The following is an 18458-nucleotide window of genomic DNA, read 5'->3' on the forward strand; positions in this document are numbered from 1 at the left end:
CATATGAATGCACAGGAGGGAAGGGGAGTGAAGAAGAAAGGAAAGGAAAGGAAATAAAAGAGAAATTTTGGATTGTTTGAAAAGTGTTGAGAAGCGTCCCGTAAACCTGAAATGCAGAAGTGATGACAGAAAGAAGAGAAAAAGATGAACTGTTGAAGGATCTTTGAGTTGCTGTGAAAACATGTGGATGACAAGTACATCCTGAGTCCACATCAAGTATTCCACGGTTGTTCTTGTTCTTTGAAAATTTCTACTGGGATTTCATTGTTTGAAAGGAACTTTTGCAGTCTCTCAAGTCATTTCTTTTCAGGTTTTTAATGGTAACCAACCCTAGACATGATAATAAAGATGCCTGAAACCAGTGTTTCTCTTTAATTCTGAAACTGCGAAGTGGAAATAAAGTTAGTTATACTTCACTTAGTATGTTAATCATCATGCTTTTTTGGCTTGGTTGATTATTATGAAGAGGCTGCATATGACAAGTGCAGTATACTATCAGGTTGGACTTGTCCCCTTGGTTCCATTTCTCTCTTCAACATCTGCTTCCTGAGTGCAGTTAGAAAAGCCTTTCAACACAGTACGAAGCAGCTTAATTGGCGCATAACAAGATCAACATCACTTCGCTTCTTTTTTTACAGCTGAAATCTTTCGAGTGAAATCAAAGATGTAAAAACGTCTCGTCCTGCACTTCCTGCTGTAAATTGCTTTCAGCTTTGAGTTTGAATTTGTTTTTGTAATGCGGTGACCGACGGCAGCTTCACACAGCGAATGACGTCACCAGAAAACGATGACGACTGCTGCAGCGAGCCAGACGATGGGGCGGAGGGGGGCGGACGGGGGTGGAGGTCACTCCTCTCGCCCTGAATAGGAACGCAGATCACCGCTGCCATGAGCAGAACAATTAGAGTTTGATTGGAGGTTGAAATCTTAGATATGTAGCCCTGCCAAATAAAACCCATTCTAAAAATACATTAAATTCAGAGTTAATTTGGGTTTTTTGGTGAACTTCAAACTGGATTTCTTTCTTTTTCTTAGCCAACATAAATGCCTTAATGGGAGTTATATTATACCGGAGAAAATAAAAAGAAAGAAGTTCATTTTGACAGGAGAGGAAAAAGAGTAAGCTAAAAGAGGGGGGGAAGGTGTGACTCACTGGTCCTGCACGGCGAGTACTCTGCGTAGGCGCTGAAGTTCTGGACAGCGACGTAGCAGGTCCCCACGGGCTCCTGTTCGGCACTGATCTTCACCGTCCGCCAGTGGTACAGAGGAGCGCAGGCCTGCAGGACAAAAGGATGCGCACAGTGAAAAATGAATGACTCACACACGTTTCTTCAGGAAAAGAGGAAGAAGAAGAAGGATGGGGCAAAGTCTGCATGGTGAAGTGGAGCGCTCCGATTATTTGACAGGATGTCAACTCACCACCACTTTTCCTCTGTGTGTTCTGACTGATGCTCCAAACCACTGATGTGATTTAAACTCAAGAGGCTCCCTGGTCCCGTTTACCTTAATCATTCTGTTATCTGGAGAAAGAAAAAGAGGGAGAGAGGAAGTGGAAAAGACATAAAAAAAGAAGAATCGAGGAGACATTTTATAATGCTGGCAGTAAAAGCAGATATTGACGATGGTAATGTGGATCCAGGCCTGTAATGTGTGAGCACGGAAAGCATTTGTCCTCACAAGAATCGCTGGCAAAGTCTTAAACAGGCCTATAACACACATCAAAACACCATTTGCCCCCCAGAAACAGACACTTGTCAGGATATGGAGGCTTTTTCTCACTCTGAGGTTTCCTCATAAAAAGTAACAACACATAGCAGACTCACGTTCTGACCGAGTCTAACACACACACACACACACACACACACACACACACACACACACACACACACACACACACACACACACACACACACACACACACACAAACCGCAGTCTTAGTATTTCAGTGGAATCACAATAAAGGGGGAAGATTTCCAGAGAATATGTGTGTGCGTGCTTATCTCTGGTCTGTCGGAGATATGTTGGGTGTTAAGGACCAGCTGGTCTTCATGTGCAGATCTTCACTCATTAAACACCTCCTTCTTCAGCAAACACAGACTCAGATTCATGACAGTCAGAAAGGCAGGTGTGCGGTCCATTTTTTAACTCTTCAATGTTATTAGTTCTCTGTCTCTATAAGTCTTTCTCGTCTTCTAAGAGGGAGTTCAGGGAATCCTTTAAAGAGATAAGGATTTGCTTGAATTAGCATTTTTCAGTCTTTTCACACAATGTAAATTTAATAAATGCTCATACATGACTTTTTCGTTTTTGAGCACAGACTGTAAAAATGGTGGATAAGAGAGGAATACATGTTCAAACTTTACGTTAATATACTGGGAAGTCACAAAAGTCTGAACCTTCAGCCAATAGTGATGTTTTTCCTGACGAAACAACAGAAAAAAACCCCCAAAAGTCATTTCTTTGTGTACATGAAGCATTGTGCCACATGTGCCAGTGGACAGGCTTCTAAATATTCACCCACTGGAGCATCTTGGAGAAGTAAAAGAAGAAAAGACATGACCCTAAAGCAGTGGAGTTCCATTAGTTTGGCAGATTTTTCCCATTGATTTCAAAGATGTGCTGTCTATCATTAATCTGAGATAACATATCAACACCCCCCCCTCCTCCTCCGCTTCACTGCCACGACCTGACAACATCTGCATAGTGTCACTGAAGCCATGCACACACACACACACACATTCTTGCACACTCACGAACGGCGAGCATCTGCGAGCACTCTCCTGGTTAATGTCCATACATCGGCTTCAGATGCGCCTGCCTCTGTGTGTGTACCTGTGAGAGTGTGTGCTTGAGTTTCCCAGTCAGGTTTATACCTGTGAAGTGTTTCTACTGTAACTCTAGAAATATCCACTGTGGCCACCGTCATCAATCACCCCTTGTGGATAAATGCCCACTGTGCTGAACAGATACGCACATGCGCACGATTTCACACACATATTTGCCCTGCTACGTTTATCCCTCCATCCCTCAAACCTGAAATTAACCCCCAAACACTTCACACTGAAAGTAACCCTTCGAGGAGGAATAACTGTGATTAACTTTAAGATGAGAAGCAGGAAAACTCTCCTGACTGTGGAGTTTCACCCTCATCATTGTGCGGCCTGACGTCGTGTCGGCTGATCAGTGCTTTCATTTCTTCATCAGCAGGTGGCCGACAGCAGCTGATACACACTCGCATGGCATGGGGAAAGTTTATAACACGGCGGAACCATCGTCCTAATTCCTCTGATCTGTTCAACGTCCATGCTGCGGTCTATCATTGAAGCATATTCGCATCGTTCCGCCTCGAGATGACCAAAGCCAGCAGCAGGTCGTTCTCTCCTCTCGCTTTCTTTTTGTGGTCTTCACAAATAATGATGGAGGTCCTCATAAAAAAGAGAGAGGATGGGAATCTGATGGGGAACGGGACAAGAGGCGGGTAAAGGGAGTCGGGGATACATTTTCAAGATCTAATAAAAAGCAGACCTCACCCAGTTCTTTTTTTTTTCTTCTGCAGGGGAACTAAGTTCCCATGTGCATACAGTTTACCCCCCTCCTCTCTCGCTCGCTCTCTCACTTGTTCTGGAGATCGAGCTCTTGAGCGCACGCTGCCTTGGAAAGTCTGCATCACCGCGTAACACGAACAAATCTAGGCTGATTGGACAACTACCACGGAACATAAAACGTTCAATCCCTTCATCAACATAATACAGACATGCACTGCAAATCCAGAAGGCACTTTTTTTGTTGTTGTTTGGTTGGTTGAAGCTGATGAAATCCATATGGCTTATCTCACTTTTTCATGCAGGAACACATGTGCCAGCTCATGTGGACACTCAAACCAGACACACAGGTTACAAAACGGTTCCAAGTTGAGCAACATCTGGGGCCACCTATGGCTTTAAGAGGATCCATCTGAAGTGAAATAAAGGCTTGTAAAATTTCATTTCGGTTATTCACTCCAACATAAAAACTCATAACGGTGAGCATGTGTCTGTGAGAGTTCATCCTTTGCACATCTTTTGAGAACTCCAGAGGCCAACCAGAGCCCGGAGCATCTGCCACATACTTATCTTATCCAAGAGAGAAAGAAAAAAGTCATTTTCGACAAAGTTTGGGTAACTCACTGGAATTGTCGAAAGGTATCTGTCTGCAGCTGTCAGGCGGTCCGGGCCAGGGGCAGTAGTAGACAGCTCCAGCCTCCACAATGCCGGGCTGGGTGGTGTTTGCCTTGGGAGCCCCCACCAACACACTGATCCTGGTGGGCAGAGTGGGGGAAAAAAACCAAGGTACATGCAAACAATGCAGATTTGACACACTCATTCATGTCATTTCCCCCACTTTTCCATAAATTAAACAGTTATTTGTCCATCCTGCTCCACTGAAATGACTATATCTTGTCTTTCCATTGATTATCCCATCTCACAACATCTTTATACTATTCCATTGCGGTCTATTAAAGTGATCCAAGCTGAGTGCACTTGAAAAGATGTACTTCAATCTCAGAAGTTTTGCAGGACGTTTGCCACTCACGTGTTGCTGTCGCTCGTAGCCTGGTAGAAGTCCACGGAATATCCGAAATAGCTCCCATCGGGTCCCCTGTAAACCGTGGGATGCTCCGCGTAAAGGTTAAAACTCCAAACTCCACTTAGCAGCGGCCAGATCACAGAGAGCAGCCCCAGCGCGGACATCCCAGCGGAGGAAACACAGTCCCGGGCGCGCTCCATCATCCCCAGACAACAGCGAACTGCGCGCTCCAGTCCCAAAAGTGACTGAGAGAGAGAGAGAGAGAGAGAGAGAGAGAGAGAGAGAGAGAGAGAGAGAGAGAGAGAGAGAGAGAGAGAGAGAGAGAGAGAGAGAGAGAGAGAGAGAGAGAGAGAGAGAGAGAGAGAGAGTCCTGTCCAGGTGAGGGGAGTTTGCTGCTTTGTGTCTTGGGTTTAGGCGCGCCAATTGCGCGCCGCTCCGTGCGCCCTGCGTCTCCCTCTTCCAGAAGTGCGTCCGGACACCCTGGAGGTCCTGAAAGCAGCAGTAGCGGCGGCAGGTCTGCCCCTGGGCCGCCCCCGCCCACTGCACAAAACCTTACCCCCTACAAACACACACTCACTCACACACACACAGTTCAAAACCACATCTTAGCGCGCAATTGGATGGCGCGTCACAGATCCATTATGGCACATTTGTTCGTCCCGGATCAATAAATAAGATTTTAAAAAGTTGAAATGTATCCCTCCGATCTGTCTCATACATTTTTACTGCCACACGGGAGCGGATAGACTTGTGCATGTTGCATTAAAACAACTTTTTTTCTCTCTCAGTGAAACTCGCCAATAAATGAGGTTGCGTTTCCTTCCGTTGAGAATAATCACTTGTAATTATGTCAGTAATTATTATGTCGGCTCTCAGTAGGAATCCCTTAAGGTGCATGTGTAAGTTTTAGGCAGTCTATCCCATTTCACTCAACGCTAAGAGATTTCCCCCCTAAAACCACAGAGGTAACGGACTTCTCCTCTTCTGAAAATAATATCCTGCCATGGAAAACTGTTTTACAAGAGGTGACAGGCCAGAGCAGGAAGGTTTTCAAATTCAGTTCAGCGCACTTCTGAGCATAACTTTCTGGCCATAAAAACAAAACTAAAAATAAATCCCTGTGCGTGTCAAACGGAAAGAAAGCTCCAGGATGCGCCCACTTCCAATCTCCTGTCTGTCATGTGGTGAGCGTGTTTTAATTAAACAAACATTTTATGGGCACATTAGTGATGAGTTAGCCACCACAGGCAAGCTTAAAGTGGAATCAACTGCAGTGGAACAGAACCAGAGCTCGTCACTGTGGCATTGCAGTGTTTTCAGTCCAGACTTGATGGAAACCAGGTGAGAGGGTGAGGTAAAGCCAGTGCGGGAGGAGAGGGACAACCTTGACCTCAGGTGAGGGAGTTCCTCACCTTCGCTCAACCCACCTGCCCTGTACCCTCCGGTTTAATCCCGTTCATCCATATTTCCCTTTATCTTTAATTTCACCAACATGGGCTTGATCTCTACACATCTTAACCCAGCGGCGTGTGACCGAGGGAGCGGGTCTGTTTTACTTCAGCTCCACTGATGCAAATCTGAGATGAGCACAGAAGAAAGAAAGTACAGAACATGAACACACAGACGCAGATACGCTCTTTTAGGTTGTCCTCAAAGAAGAAAAAAGAAAGCGGTAGGATGATGAATTGTGTGGGCAGCAGACTTATTCCTGCTCTGTCCTGTTTCCCTCTAACGTGACACATTTCAGCATGCAGCCAGCGTTTTAATGCAGCTCAGTCTCAGAGCTTCTGTCTTACGTCCAATAAAAACTCTCACACATATCGCATTTCCAGGAATACACTCATTTGCCCTCATGCCGTTCGGGCTGAATGTTGACGGCCTGCCAATTTCTTCTGATCACAGATTTACTGCAGGTCATTCTGGATTGATTACGAAGAGGGAACAGCAGGGGTTTATTTGCTGCAAGCAGCGCCCAATGTCTCTTTCTCTCTCTCTCTCTCTTTAAGGAAATTGTTAAGTGGAGTGTTCTGTCAGATTAGGCCCACATCCTTTCTCCATTAGACAAATCCATTAGACACACAACCCAGCAATATTCCAGATGCAAAGTCAAACAAGTATTACCTGCAGACCAACACACATACACATACATTAAAAACATTAACATGGAGAATGCTTATCCTAAATCTGCACTAAGTGCCCAAATCAGACTTGTTTAGAGCTTGAATGCACACAAAAAAAAAAAAAAACACACAATTTCAATCCAAAAACACTCATAAACATTAAGGAGCCTTATAAAAACCACTATCAATGTAACTGTTTCATTGCACTTCCTTTGAGAAACGCTGGTGAAGAATAAACCAAAACATATCATTTTCTGTTTTAAGAGGATTATTTTCTGTTTTCTGAGGGGCACTCCAGTGATTTGCAGATTTACTCGACAACATCGTGCCTCTCTGGGGATCCAAAAAGACAAGTGTGTGTGATTTAGTGATGAGACTCCACACGGCTCGCGGACATCTGAAACTCGTCTGTTCCACGCTGCTTCGAGACATGATATTTATCAGGACGAGGACACACATGAGGCAAATGTCTGTGATATTTAAGGCTACAAAAACCACACAGCTTTTCAACAAAAAAAAAGTGTTTATTCCAGAACCTTTGAGCGTGATAATAAATACATGAGCACTTGGCCAACATCCTAGTGTAGTGCGCAGCGGGCGCGCACACACACCGAGCACCTAAACCAGCTTCACCTTGGTTCAAACACTGGAAAACCTTACGCTCATATCCCCAGATCTGTGCGTCTGGGTTGGTCCCTTTACGCTGTAAACTCTTTAGCAGTGGGAGTGACTGTGCATGTGTGTGTGTGTGGGTGTGTGTGTGTTGTCATATGTGGAAGGCTTTGGTAGGTTTTCCCTCAAACAGTCCTGTAGCTGTATTAACAGTAGTGTATCACAGTCAACTGGCTCGAAACGTGGTTCAGTGTGTGACGAGGCGACACAATCTTCCTGAACCAAACTGACCTCAGCAGTTCCTTGCTGTTTCTATAGCAGAGGTGTCGGCACAGAGCTGATGTAAAAATAAACAGTCACTCAGTTTTTGTTCTCCTTCTTTTAGATAATCGCATCATATACATCCTGCGTGTCAGTAACAAGCCGTGGTGAACAGACAATAGCATGAACCGGAAAGGTGATGCATCTATGTGGAACGTGTGAGAGACGATGAATCATCAGACCAGAGGTTTGAATGTTTGTCCAATGCGTGCATTTTTTGTGTCGGTTTGTTTTTTTTTTTTTTTTTTGTCTTGTTCTCATTCGAATGTGTCGTTAGTGTCTCAGTCTTTGTAGCCTGCTGTAAAGGGGCGTGTGTGTGTGTGTGTGTGTGTGCGTGTCTAGTTGAGCGACGGGGAGCGGTCGGTGGTCCACAGCAGCTCGATGTAGGGCCACTTGGTCTGTAGGCAGCGCTTCACCGGCGTGTCGTCCGTGCGAACCATGGGGTCCTCAAAACCCAGCACCAGAGCCGTCCCCTCGACGTACTCCACCTGAGGGCACGGGAGCACACAAATCAACCGGCGGCAACGAAAACGCATCAATTCGTGCAGCTCGGCTCCTCGCCGGCACTTCCTGTCGAGAGGTCAGGGGTGAGACGTAAAAGGGGGAGATGCAAGTATACAAAACCTTCTCGCAGACGAGTCAGCGGAGAGGGCCGCTGTCGGAGCAGGGTCTGGTATTCCCATCTGGAGGCTACGGGAATGGAAATGCCATCACGGGCTTTTCAGGCGCCGTGCCGCCATGAGCGCATGTGTGGGCGTGCACTTTTGTGTGGGCACACATGTGGTGCCATTTCTATAATTTCAGGTAGCAGCATGGAAAAAAAAAAAAAAAAAGGAGTAATTTTACAGACTGGGAAATGTTGACGGATGGAGGAAGTGATATTCCTGAGTCGCAGGTTCGTGCGGAGCCGCTGATGACATCCGCTGACAATCATCCATCAAACTGAGTCTGCTTAATAGGCCCGCGTTTGGCCGTTTATCACCGGGGGGCCTGCTGACGGCGGGCTCTGCTGGAATGACTCGGAGAAATACGAGGCTCAGCCAGGAGTTTTTAGGGATAGATGAACAGCATATTAAGCTCGCAATGACTTCTGGTTATTCTGGAGTGGCTGGCCGCCTCCAGCTGTGTGTGTGTGTGTGCGCACGGCGACGGAGAGAGACGACGGTTAATTGGGAGAAGAGATGGAGAGGAGGACAGGCTGCCACCATCATTAGTTACTATGAGAAAAGCCTGGCTATGAAAGAGTGTCTTACCCTCTCCTTGTGGTTGGACTGTTTAAGCCCATTGTAGTGGTAGACGGGAAATGAGTCTGGGATTCCTGAATCCTGAAACACAGCCAGGGAGCGGAGTGAAGAACACGATATGTTGTTTGAGAGACAGAAATAAAGAACCAAAGAGGCAGAACATTTGCAAACCAAGAAGTCAAGCAGCCAAATCGTTCCCTGAAACCGAAGCTAAACACTAAAAACCCCAGGTAGTGGGTTTAAGTGTACGTGTGTGTATTTGTGCAACACAAAGCCCATCTGAGATTACCACAAAAACAGTCAGCACTACAAAAATGTTTGAGCAATGACAGTGAGCCAAAACACTTCCAGTGACTTTGGCTTGAAGGTGCAGAAAGCTAATAGTGTGCGTTGTCTACGAGCGTGTCCAGCTTCTCCTGTTTATGCGCCGATATATGAAACTCTAACCCGCGCCCCAATCCCACGTGTGTCTGAGTGTGTGTGTCCAGTTGGCTAATGGTAGTATAATTTCTTTGCGGCTTGGGGCCATTCCTCTGGTGAGTCCCTGAAGCCCTGATCACTTTAACACAGTTCGCTTCTATCTCCCCCTCTGTCTGCCTCATGAAAGCATCTCACCGCTCTCTGTAAACTCCTCAGCAAAGCAGCGTCATATGATGGTGGACACACACGCACACGCTTCACATGAGACGCCACAGGAATGTTTGGGTGCAAAATGCTTTGATTCGTTACAACAGAATTTGGTTAGTGTCAACCGTGTGTGTGTACACAGCTTCTCCACATGTTTTGACTGTGATATGGATTTTTTTTTTGGATGAGTATTTATCATACGGTGTGTGGAGGTGGAGTTTAGCTTCAGACACACACACACACACACACACACACACACACACACACACACACACACACACACACACATACCTGGTCGGGGAAGAACTCCAGCAGGAACGGGCCCAGGAGAATGATTCCCAGGCTCTCTGGATCCAGCTTGCTCTTCACCAGGCTGACGCTGACAAGCCGCAGAAACACGGACGAGAAGGAAGCCAAGAGTGAGCAGATAAAAACAAACCCAGAAATATGTAGAGGAATTTATATTAAAACAAAAAAACAAAAAACAAACAGACTCAATGATGAGCAAGACCAAAACCTGAGAAAAACACAAATCTTTTAACATCTTTGAATTTTTGTGTGTGTGGCATGAAGCAAATAAGTGGATTTATGATGCCTGTTTGTGTGAGCGTGCTAAGGTTTTCATGAGTACAGTGGCTCGACTAAATATACCTCTGTCCAGACATTCCTACGTGTTGGATCAGCGTTATTATTCTTGAGCGATAAAAAACAAAAAAAAAGATCTGGTTAGATTGCCCTTTTAAGGCAGAGTGGAGAGAACCGAGTGAGCTGTGCCCAGACAGACATGCAGGAGAATGATTATTTTATCATCTGCTGATTGTTATAAATAGAATTGGAGCAGGATGGCATGTAGGAACCGCTGAGGTGTCATTGATCACTATTCTTTACACCGTACGCAGATTGCACGGTTGCAATGAGCAGCACATGGTCGCAGGAATCAATACAACATCTTATATGGACAAGAGGCAGTGAGTGAAAAGGGTCCGGGGAGTTTTGCTCTGAACACGTCATTCTGTAATACTGGAAATGACATAGCGGAGCATGAAGATAATACATTAAACAAACCACTTTTACTCCATGATGTCAGCTCTGTTTCATGTTTCTGCATCTTGACTTTCAAAGGATTTACACAGAAAGCTGATATTTTCGTCGGTGCATCAAGAAAAGTGAATACTCATCGATGATTTCAACGTTGAATCAATAAAGTAGAACAGCACATGTGGGAAAAATGTTCTTTTCTTTGCAGTTTAGGTTCCCTGGTCCCAAAGACAGCGGATTTCATGAATGCCAATTTAATGGGTCTGACCAAAAAAAACAGACACTGTAAAAAAGCAGTATCTCATTCTATTTTGGCTTTCTGATATTAAATTACAATAGTGAAAATGATAAGAGTCACGAGGCCTTGTTTACAACTGCAAACAACCAGTGTCCATAAACCCTCACTGCGCGGCGGATCAACCACAGACGACAGCAGCTGACTGTCACAGGCCTGAGGATGAACGGAAACACTGACGCTTCGGGCTCATGAGACTCAAACTGTTAGATACTTCTATTGATTTGTTTTTTTTCCCCCCAGTGAATGAAAAAAGTTTAGACTTAAATTTTATTTATTTGTGTAGAAATCCCTGGCCCTCCCTCTAAACAAAAACCAAAAACCAAAAACCAAAACCCCCTCTGTTGTTGCGCGGTCAGGAATGAGTCTCGCCTCTTTGCACTGGGAGTCTCCCCACAGTTTGCTGTTTTGTTGTGATCTATCGGCCATCTGGGGATCTGTGGACCAGATCAGTGGTCCAGTTATTTGGCAAGGCTCACGGCCATAGCATTTAGGGTTTACGGTTGCTCCGAGGAGAACGTGCTTCTGTTTGAAGCGGCTCTTTAAAGCATTTCCTCAATCTTTCAGTCTGTCTTCCTGCTGTTAATGATCTCCCCCTTTAAGCCTCCGTTTCTGACTTTCTTTCTTTCTCAGCTTTTATAGTGGTCTCTCTCTACTCTCGCTTTATAGTAGCCTGTAGTGAAACATGAGCACGAGGTGCTGACCTGGCCTGGCCGTGACTTATAAGCCAGAACTTTAGAAGCTCTACAGGTGCCTCATGCACACGCACACACACACATACACACACGCAGCCTTGAACAACATGCAAGCACTTACTACTCCGGCTCCGAGACAAGGTCAAGAGCTTTCATCACATCTTCCAGCAGAGATTCTGGGATGAAGCCATTATCTAGAGAGAGAGAGAGAGAGAGAGAGAGAGCGAGGCAGAGAAAGACATAAAGAAAAACTGGCAACAAAACACAAAGAACTGACCTTAACTGAAAATCAGACGAGTCTTTCACTCACACACACACGGCACGGGAACTATTTACATCACAGGCCCTGGGCGATGAACTCATCTGACACAACTTGCACACACACACACACACACACAGTTTACACACACACCTAGCCTGTCCTCTCTGACCTACATTCCTTGACCATGATGATTGCTTTACCTGAGAGAAGCTTTAAACACTAACATGTGTTTTCACCCAGCGTTGTCTGGCCGGGCACACGCAGGTTGTGTCATTTAAACATCAGCATGCGAGCATGTGTGGTCTGTTGTTTAGATACACACAGAAACCCCGAGTGCGTTGTGAGGAAGATTAACCGACGAGCCCGGCGCTCGTCCGCTCTCAAGCAAGTCAGTCGTGCTTCTTCGGAACCGGACGTTACTCTTCTACAGTGACAACTGACGGTGTGACAGTCGAACGCAGAGGGCACGCACACGAGCACAAATCACAGCGCACGGACAATGACAAACAATTCTTGAGGAACATGCTGAGGTCGTGGGTTTCTGACCGTGTATATTTTGTGAGTCACTACAGTGTGTATGAATCCATCTGGATCTTTTTTTTTTTCCCTCCACAGCACAGGGAGCTGAGCTGACTCACACTGTGACAGAGACAGATTTATGACTGTTGTACACACCGCTGCATGTATTGTGTACAGTACATTCTCCTTGCAAGTGTGTATGCGTGTGCTTTCAGGTCTGTGGGTGCACCCACTTTAGCCAGCGTGTGTGTGTGTGTGTGTGTGTGTGTGTAAAAAAATAAAATCCATATGGTGCGCAGGCCGTCCTGGGAGATGGTGGCAGAAATGGATTTGACAACAACCAAAGTGGTGCTTTGTTTAGCAGGAAGAGAATAATGGAAGAAATAATCAGATGACAGTCGTATTTACATGCTTGTTGACATTGGAGCAGCCGACATTTCTCTCTACTGGTCCGGTTTATATCTCGGCAACACTGAGTGCACCGCGCGCCGAAAGTGCTTTACAAATGAGCACATGTTCCTGCAAACCCAGCAGTGAATGATGGGAGTTCACAGGGACGCAGAGCTGCATAAATATGACAGTATGAAACTGACACTTCGCCGTTTCCCATCTGAACACTCCACAGCTCTAAGTGACGGTAACATCATGCACTCTGGCGTCTGGAGAGCGACTCCTGACGCCTCTTCCCTCTCTCTTACACTGTCATAGTTTTCACTCTGCTAAACTAAATGTTTAATTTCAGTGCTTTTACTTCTCTTAGAGTGCTGTGAAACATCTCACACTGCGCTCTAACACAGATTCGCATTTCCTGCCACGACGCAAACTAACGTTACTATAGCTTTGTGCTGTCACTGCGTCATTCTGCGCCCTTTCGTCGCCTTTTTACCCCAACCACCTGCAAGTGGCAGGAAAGAAAAGTTTAGGGAAATGAGGAAAAGAAGGACGAAGCAAGATGGTTGACTCAGCTGTTGGAGGATCTGAACCCACTAACCTAAACAACAACAGATAAGATGATGGGACAGAAACAGATGCCTGTACTCCAGACGGAAGACAATAAAAAAGACAAGAGCAACAGAGGAGAAGAAGAAAGTGCTGGAAGTGATGTTCAACTGGGAAGAAAGTGGGTCAGGACATTGTTTCCTCTGTTTGTGTGTAAACGTTTGGAATAATTAAAACACATCTGTGTGCCAGGATTTTCGTGTAGCTTGTGTTCCAGCCGTTGTCTGTGAAAGTCAATACAACAGGAAGGAGGAGAACAAAAGATGATCATGTGTGCGATGAAAGTGGTTTCTGTTTATTACCTTCAGGATCAAATGACTGGAACACCCTCCTGGCCTGTTCTGAAGGAGACTCTGGACCCACAAGTGACATCTCCTGTTGAAAGACGGAAAGAAAAAGAGAAAAAAACATTTTAATGTTTTCACGACAACACAAAGATCTAAAATCTTAAATTCACTACATGAAGTTTTGGGTCCGAGCTCTGAAAACAGGAAGGGATAGCAACAGGAGGAGATGGGGACTTAGATCACGTTACGGGAGAATGCAGGTTCATCAGCGCTGAAACATCAGAACAGCTGTGCGGTGGATGAAGGGACGGGACAATCATCCACCGACCACCAGCAGATTGTGATTGCTCTTGCCAGAACCGAGCAGCACTAATGCGCAGCAAACTACAGCATAATGACTACACGCAGCGCTACGAGCACAGCGGGTGTGATGCACAGCCGAACACGAGGCATGTGTGGGAATGCATGTGTGTTTGTGTACGATAAAGAGGACTGTTGTAATCACAAGAGTCCACCAGGTTATTAACTGATCTGCTGATAAAATCCGACAGCTTGTGTATGCTCTAAAAACACAATCAGGAAATCAAGCCTTACATCCAGTGACTGATGGCGAGTGCTGCAGCGTTCTACAGTGTTTGCTGGTTCAGTTTACACCGAGCATTGTTGTAGGAATGTAGAGTTATGCTCAATAGATACAGACTTATAGGATGGACTTTGCACATGATTAAAGCTGCATGTCTTTCCACGACCGGAGACATTCTAATGCTCTTGCAGTGCTTGAAACATTATCAGTGTCTACCATGTATTCGCAATTCCTCTAACTTCACAAAAGAAAAATAAATAAATAAATGAATAAAAATCTGCCAACTGCATGCAATGACAAGGGAAGTGTATAAAGGTGAAAGCACGACTTTGCTTTTGGCATACTGAACCTTTCATACTTTAAACCCAAAGACCTGAATCAGATCTCATTGGACAGAAGGATCTTCTCATGCATCGTCTTATCTCGTTTAAAAACATCATTTGATATTTTAAACTTGGTGTCAGATCTTGCCCGGAGCTCACAGTGAGCCTGAGGGCTGAAAAGTGATCAGCTCCTGATAAGCCGTGTTGAAAGCAAACACTGATAAGAAGTGCAAGGGCGAGTGTCAGTTCCTTGAAAATATTTTGCACGAATAAGCGGACAGAAACAGGAACAAAAGCTCAAGGAAGACTTTCGAAAATAGAATAAAATATATGTCTCAAATGGATAGTTTTTCATCTTGAATATTTTACATACACAGACAAATACAAGCATGTACAAAATGGTCAGGCAACAGTTGAATCACTGGACAAACAACATTTTGGGAGAGCAAATGAACCCTGCTCATCTCCTTTAGCCCGGCCTTTATTAAAGCTTGAGCCTCAGATCCACACAGGCTGCTCACATTTCATGGTCCACTTATTACTGTACGCGCAGAGAAAAGGGAGAGGGGGTTCAGGGGGACACATCAAGACGAGATGACTCCCAGCTGCAGCCTCTTCGGATGCAAAGAAAAACAGTCACACGCTGGCGAACAGGCACTCGCACAAGGTTCTGTCACATAAACTATAGCCGGGGCCTGATGTGTTAACATTACTGGCTCCATAAATCTGACACCAGATTTGTCACGAGGAAGATATGTCTGCGTTTCACTTACGAGGGTCGACAAGGAATCCCGGAGGGATAATGTGAGCGAAAAGTTCCTCCGCTTGTTGACTGGATCTCGGTATCAAAAAACATGAACTGCTTTGTTAAACTGCCGTGTGACCTAACAAAGGAAACATCAGTGTTTCCCTGAAGTGATGAGAGGCTTAATTAATGTTAGGCTGCAGCATGAAATCTGAGGAGCCTAATAGCTTAATAGTTATCAACAGCATAAAAAAACTAAAGCATTGAGGTTAATCTCATCAACGTAGGCAGACGGAACAGGACGGAAAAGACCGTGACTCATGGGAACATCGGCTCGTGCACACAGACGTGGATAAAGGCAGCAGAAATTTGGCAATTGTGTGTGTGTGTGTGTGTGTGTGTGTGTGTGTGTGTGATGACAGGTCTGCATGGCTGTCTTTGATCTGTGTTTTATTAGAGGCCTGAGGAAGATGCTGCTGAGTTGGAAAACAAGTCATGCAGCCATCGCGCTCAGCGGGGAGGCGTGTGTAAGTGTAACGTTTGTGTGCGCTCGGACCCGCGGTGTTTGTGTGAGTGATGGTCTGTACGACTGAGAGGCTTGCGACCAAAACAAACAGCATTTTAAACTGCGGCGCTGGACGTGCGAGGACAAAGTGAAATGACACAGTGCAGCGCGCCGAAGCCAGGTTTTCATAAGCACGGCTTATAAAAATCAAGGAGCACATTCCAAACTCTGCAGCCTGGACCTTTCTGCCTCGACCTCTGCGAGAGCAACAACAAGCTACCACAAAGGAACAAAGCAAGAACAACACACACAACACCCCAAGAACCTGAACATACAATCTAATGAAGAACATTCGCTCTTGAAAAAAAGAAAAAAAAAAAAAAAAAACTGGACTCAAATCCTTCACACTTACTTTAAATGGCCTAAAAATGTTTTACAACACGTCGGCTGGAGTGTCTTTTGATTCACGTGACAGATTCAAACTCGTTCCAAACCATAACTTATGCACGGCCCTATAGAGTAGATGTGGGTTATCACATTTCATTATCGGGCCAGATTTCCTGCATCATATTCTCCAAGACAAAGCCTGGCGGACACATGGAAGCGGGCCACTGTCTGAACCTCCACCTCTCTTCTTCTGCACTTTTGTTAAACTCTGCTCACCAGACTGAGAGTCTCTTTTAGGTTGAGAAGTCGTGCCCTCCAGGCCCTCTTCCTCTTTCATTCTTTCCCTTGTCCAAATTACCCCCTTTCCTTTTTTTTTTTTTCACCTCCATGTTCCTGAGCTGAGTGGGTACTCCAGCTCTGGAGTATTTCCTTCCCTCCCAGTCTGACTTTTTGTCCCATTCTTCCTACATTCCTTCTTTTCAGCCTTTATCTCCACATGCAGGTAGTCGCTACTTCAGGTAAGACAGACAGGCATAGCACTTTACTACAGTCCCTCTTTTCTTTTCCTCCGGTTCACGTAAAGAGCCATTGTGCCGACTGAGAGGCTCTGAGTGGCCACAGAGTGCGTCTGGAGGGATCGGTTACCAAACAACAAAGCCGGGGTCCCGGTCAGTGTCTCCCGCCTTGTTCCCAGCAGGTCCCGACAGCCTCGCTACATGACGGGCGGAGGGAGGACAGAGAAACCGCGTGCGGCGCTCTTGATCGTATTTATTTATCGCGGACTACAAAAATTTCGCATGAAGAAAGAAAAATCTTTGCATCTTACTGAGAAAACGCTTGAATGCTGTTTTTCTCTTTCAGGTTGGTGTGTTTTTCACGTGTGAAAGTGAAAACAAAGTTGTGGTTTACACAACTGTCCTTGATGAGCGAGAGCGCGTCTCACCAGAAAAGAGACGAGACACCAGAGAGCAGTTATACAGCGAAATGATGGGTCTCATAACTGAGACCAACACCCAGGGGAAGGGGGAGAATAATGCAGCGCACACACCCTGACAAAGATGGCCTTTTATGCAAGCACAATGGCCTTTGGTCTGACCTGTCAACGATTATTAATGACTGTTAATGTACACCGCTTTGTTATTTTGTGTTTGCGGGTGGCCCGCACCCACAGATCATGTGAAAAATCGGAACGTAATCCTGCTTAATGGGGTGAAATTCAGAGGCTGCTGTAGAACCACTTTTATGCTGCAGTGTTTTAATATTCATCGCTCGTTTTTTAAAGTGTTTTTTCAGTACATTGTTCATCGAGTCAACCGTGTCGAATTGTGTTGACATAATGATGTTATCTGTGATGCTCAAATTACTGATGAGAGGAAAAGAAAAAAAAAAAACAAAAAACAATGAAATTTGGGCTTTTATACTGAGCTACCTCTATTTACATTGTTTTAGAATATGCGCTATATCTGTATTCTTGTATTCTTATATCTATGCATGCTTTTTTTCAACATGATGTATTTTCAGCACCAGCGTGTTTGTACTATTCACTTTTTTTTAAACCCCAATTTTCTCCATTTGTTACATGGTAGGAGGCAAAAACACATTTTCATTGCCCGCTGAGAACCGTTATGTTCATCTGCTGCACACATGACGAACATCTTGAATAATTTTCTTAATTTAAAAACATGTTTCTTGCTGAGTTCCTAACTTCCATCACTTTTGCGATATTCTGACGTGTTACGGAACCAGAGGCTTGTTTCCCGGCCCTAAGAAAACACAGTCTCTGTGAATTAAGCTGAATCACAGCTGCAGAATATGGGCTGGGGCTGAAATCCGTGTATGAGGTGAATTTGCAGTGAGCTCTGAATGGTTCATCTCACTGTAAAAGAACAAGAACAACCTGAATCATTGTTCTCACTTCACACTGGGTAGGGTGGTAAAGTGACGTATATGATCACACCCATAAAGCCTGGGTGAGTGGAACTAACCTTCAGTAAATGTGTCTGCACACACCAGTTCCTGCTCCTCACCGGCCTTGAAGGACTTTCAGTGTGAGTGCAAACAGAAGCCGGACTCTTAAGGGACACGGAGCGCCATGGCGGCTGCTCCCTCTCCTAGTAAATCACTGACCCTGAGCGCGACTACTGTACACATTACACACACAAAAACACACACATGTAACTCTCTGGAGAAGCTCAGATACAGCCTGTGAACCTCATCACTCAGTGAGGGCAGAGACAGAGTGATGAGAAATGTCACAGGAGGATAACCCCCCCCACCCCCACCCCAAAACCTCTTTTCCTGAGTAACCACCACACTGCTCTTTAAAGCGC

General features: G+C 45.3%; 2 protein-coding genes across 4 annotated transcripts in view; both read right to left on the bottom strand.

Moving 5' to 3' along the window:
* itga8 (integrin, alpha 8) overlaps positions 1 to 4777 on the bottom strand; it is a 41007-nt gene extending 36230 nt beyond the window's left edge. Inside the window, exons 1-4 of the mRNA XM_030102507.1 lie at positions 4573 to 4777; positions 4167 to 4297; positions 1420 to 1520; positions 1154 to 1277 (exon numbers count right to left, since the gene is read on the bottom strand). Of these exons, the coding sequence (XP_029958367.1) occupies positions 1154 to 1277; positions 1420 to 1520; positions 4167 to 4297; positions 4573 to 4769 (553 nt within the window). The 5' untranslated portion in view covers positions 4770 to 4777. The remainder of the gene's footprint in view (positions 1 to 1153; positions 1278 to 1419; positions 1521 to 4166; positions 4298 to 4572) is intronic.
* The window catches only part of mindy3 (MINDY lysine 48 deubiquitinase 3), a 31453-nt gene that overhangs the window by 5299 nt on the left and 7696 nt on the right, over positions 1 to 18458 (bottom strand). For 2 of the 3 annotated variants that reach the window (XM_030102535.1, XM_030102537.1), the window contains exons 12-16: positions 13601 to 13673; positions 11640 to 11712; positions 9782 to 9869; positions 8873 to 8944; positions 7850 to 8107 (exon numbers count right to left, since the gene is read on the bottom strand). In XM_030102535.1, the coding sequence (XP_029958395.1) occupies positions 7958 to 8107; positions 8873 to 8944; positions 9782 to 9869; positions 11640 to 11712; positions 13601 to 13673 (456 nt within the window). In that variant the 3' untranslated portion in view covers positions 7850 to 7957. Of the gene's footprint in view, positions 1 to 7849; positions 8108 to 8872; positions 8945 to 9781; positions 9870 to 11639; positions 11713 to 13600; positions 13674 to 18458 lie in introns of those variants that run through there. The other variant, XM_030102536.1, reaches the window with a different exon arrangement.

Source organism: Salarias fasciatus, chromosome 11 (genome assembly GCF_902148845.1).
Source record: "Salarias fasciatus chromosome 11, fSalaFa1.1, whole genome shotgun sequence".
NCBI classification, from domain to species: domain Eukaryota; kingdom Metazoa; phylum Chordata; class Actinopteri; order Blenniiformes; family Blenniidae; genus Salarias; species Salarias fasciatus.